The sequence below is a fragment of the Cyanistes caeruleus genome, chromosome 9 (assembly GCF_971803275.1).
Source record: "Cyanistes caeruleus chromosome 9, bCyaCae1.hap1.1, whole genome shotgun sequence".
Lineage (NCBI taxonomy): Eukaryota > Metazoa > Chordata > Aves > Passeriformes > Paridae > Cyanistes > Cyanistes caeruleus.
Genome location: NC_141709.1, coordinates 25,122,123 through 25,124,643, shown reverse-complemented (window position 1 = coordinate 25,124,643; position 2,521 = coordinate 25,122,123). Strand labels below are relative to the sequence as shown.

The window sequence follows — 2,521 nt, the reverse complement described above, 5'->3', positions numbered from 1 at the left end:
GGAGAGGCGGGAACGGGGCTCGGAGCTGAGGCAGCACCCCAAGGGAATGGGGTCCAGCTGGCAGTGTGCTTGGCAGCGCTAGTCAGAGGCAGGCTATAAATACCTCTGACGGGAGATAGAAACACAAAAGCTGTCTCCGCTTTCCTCAAATAGCTCGGCAGCCGGGCCAGACAAAGGCACATTGATGGAGCAGCCGTGTCGTACCAGCTGGGCTGGGCTCCACTGGCAGAGAGAAACCCCGGCCGGGGACGGGAGCCCCCAGGGACCTGGTCACCCACAAGCATTACAGCGTCCCTGGAAGTGTTCAAGGCTGGGTTGGATAGGGCTCTGAGCAATCTGGTCTAGGGGTGACATCCCTGCCCATTGAAGATGATTTGGTACTAGATGATCTCGTCCTTTCCAACACAACCCACTACGTAAACATATGATTCAATGGCTACACACCCACATTCTCCCTTGGTGCAGCGGGGTATAAATTCCCTAAGGATGCAAATATCTGAGCAAAATCAAGCTGTTGGGGGGCCCAGCTGCAGCTCATCCCCATAGTCAGGGCACAAAGCAACAATCACAACTCCCCACCTCCTGTTCTGCTCTTGCACATCCAACACCAGCCTGCATTTATCAAGGCTGGCAGGGAGGTTGGAGGGCACATGCCTGGAGTAACCATATCCCTGTGCTGGCACAGCTGAAAATGCAGAGAGGGCAGGAGTGAACGGGAACAGGAGTGTCCAGGGACCAGGAAAGAAGGAGTTACAGAAGCCATGCCCCAGAGCAGCCCTGGAGACCTACAGTGTCACATAGCAACACTTAACCTTCCAGGAGCACAACAGGTTTGTTCCAGGAGCGCAACAGGTTTGGCTCTGCTCACAGCAACTTGCAAGACAAAGATTGATCCTGGGCAGTGACATCCACCAGAGACAAGTTCCCTGAGTTTACTCTGGAAGGACAGGAGTGGGACTAAGGGTAAGTGTGGGATCAGACAGATGCATACAGGAAAGAGCCACTCACCTGTGCTGGGGGAAAGGCTGGGGATGGGAGAGTAGCGGGCTGTGTGGACCATGCGTTGCTGCACTGGATCAGCCCCAGCTGGCCAAGTTTGATGGGCATGGAGGTGCTGGAGAAGGGAAGACAGCTTCCATGGATCTCCCAGCCCCTCTGCATCTTGCCTCATAGAGACTTACATGCCAGGAGGCATGGGATTTGCAGAGGGCAGGCAGAAGTGAGGCAGAGAGGCAGGGGAATGGAGAGGCTACAGGACACCTGCCTCACCTAACACTCAGGTACATTTCCTTTGCAGGCCACCCTATGGCTGAGCAGCCCGTCCCAGAGATGGCCCTGCTAGCCCAGGTGCTGGCTGCAGACAACACTGAAGCCCCTTCACTCCGCAGTACACGCCGTGGGTCCCAGCCCCCAGCCCGGGGCACGGAGGACAGCAAACCACCACCCCTGCTCTCCCGCCGCAACTCCATCCTCAGCCGCCGCAGCTCATTCGGGATGGTTCCAGGGAGCAGGCGTCCCTCCATTGGCCCCTGGATGCTCCACAGACGTGTTAGCTTCTCTGGGCTCCCAATTTTCCAACCCATCCTCAAGACCCGCCTTGAAAACACTTACAGGATAGGGCCAGACAAAGGCTGCAAGTTTGATGCAGAGCAGGTGCAGCGTGTGCTGGAGGGGACCCTGGCCCGTGCCTTGGGGACTACTGTATACAATCCCCAGGGCAGTGCCCCACTAGCCCAGAGCCTGACTGAGCTGCTGCAGAACCAGGCCAAGGAGGTGGTGCCACCCCGCTACAAGCTGGTCTGCCACGTGGTGTTGGGCCAGCAGGGCCAGCAGAGCCTGTTGGTGGCCAGTCGGGGACTATGGGACCCTGAGACTGACAGCTTTGCCTCTGCCACATTCTCCAATGCCTCCCTCTTTGCTGTGGCCACAGTGTACGGGGTCTACTTCGAGTAGCATGTGCCTCTGCATCCACCCAGTCTTGCAGAGCTGTAGGGAGAGAGCAACCGAAATAAAGAGGTTTTGTCCAGCTGTGTGTCATACCAGGAGTCTTGAACCAGGGTGTGTGCAAGAGCAGGATAGGGATGCTCACTCCAGCCTTAGCTCACACCCACGCTGCAGTTCCCACTACTATGGTTTGCAAAAAGACCCAAGCGGCAGCAAACACAACAAAAGGCTGGGTTTCCCTGGAACAGGCAATTGCCCAAGGCTGTTGGAGCAGCCCAGGCTGCTTCCCACAGCACAAGCTGCACCCAGGCAGATTGATTACACAGATCACCTTCAAAGCAAGCTCACAGAGCTCTTTCCTGGCTTCATGCCCAGCTCATATCCCATCACGCAAGATGTCAGTGCAAGGGCCCAGGCAACCCCTCCACCACCTGGGTCATAGCTCCTGCCTTCTGCAGCTCAGCAGAATCAGGAGAGCAGCTGGGTTGGGTCCAAGTGCAGAAAGGACTGGGAATGAGTCTGGCAGCAGCAAGGAAAAGCTGAGGCAGCTCCAGGGCTCCATCAGTATAAACAAGAG

The 2,521-nt window shown here is 56.8% G+C and overlaps 1 protein-coding gene across 1 annotated transcript; it reads left to right on the top strand.

Moving 5' to 3' along the window:
• Nucleotides 1-876: 876 nt before the first annotated feature.
• DYNLT4 (dynein light chain Tctex-type 4) lies at nt 877-2,026 on the top strand. Its single transcript, XM_023932522.2, has 2 exons — nt 877-963; nt 1,298-2,026. The coding sequence occupies exon 2, from the start codon at nt 1,306-1,308 to the stop codon at nt 1,951-1,953; it is 648 nt and encodes a 215-aa protein (XP_023788290.2). The 5' UTR covers nt 877-963; nt 1,298-1,305; the 3' UTR covers nt 1,954-2,026.
• Nucleotides 2,027-2,521: the final 495 nt, after the last annotated feature.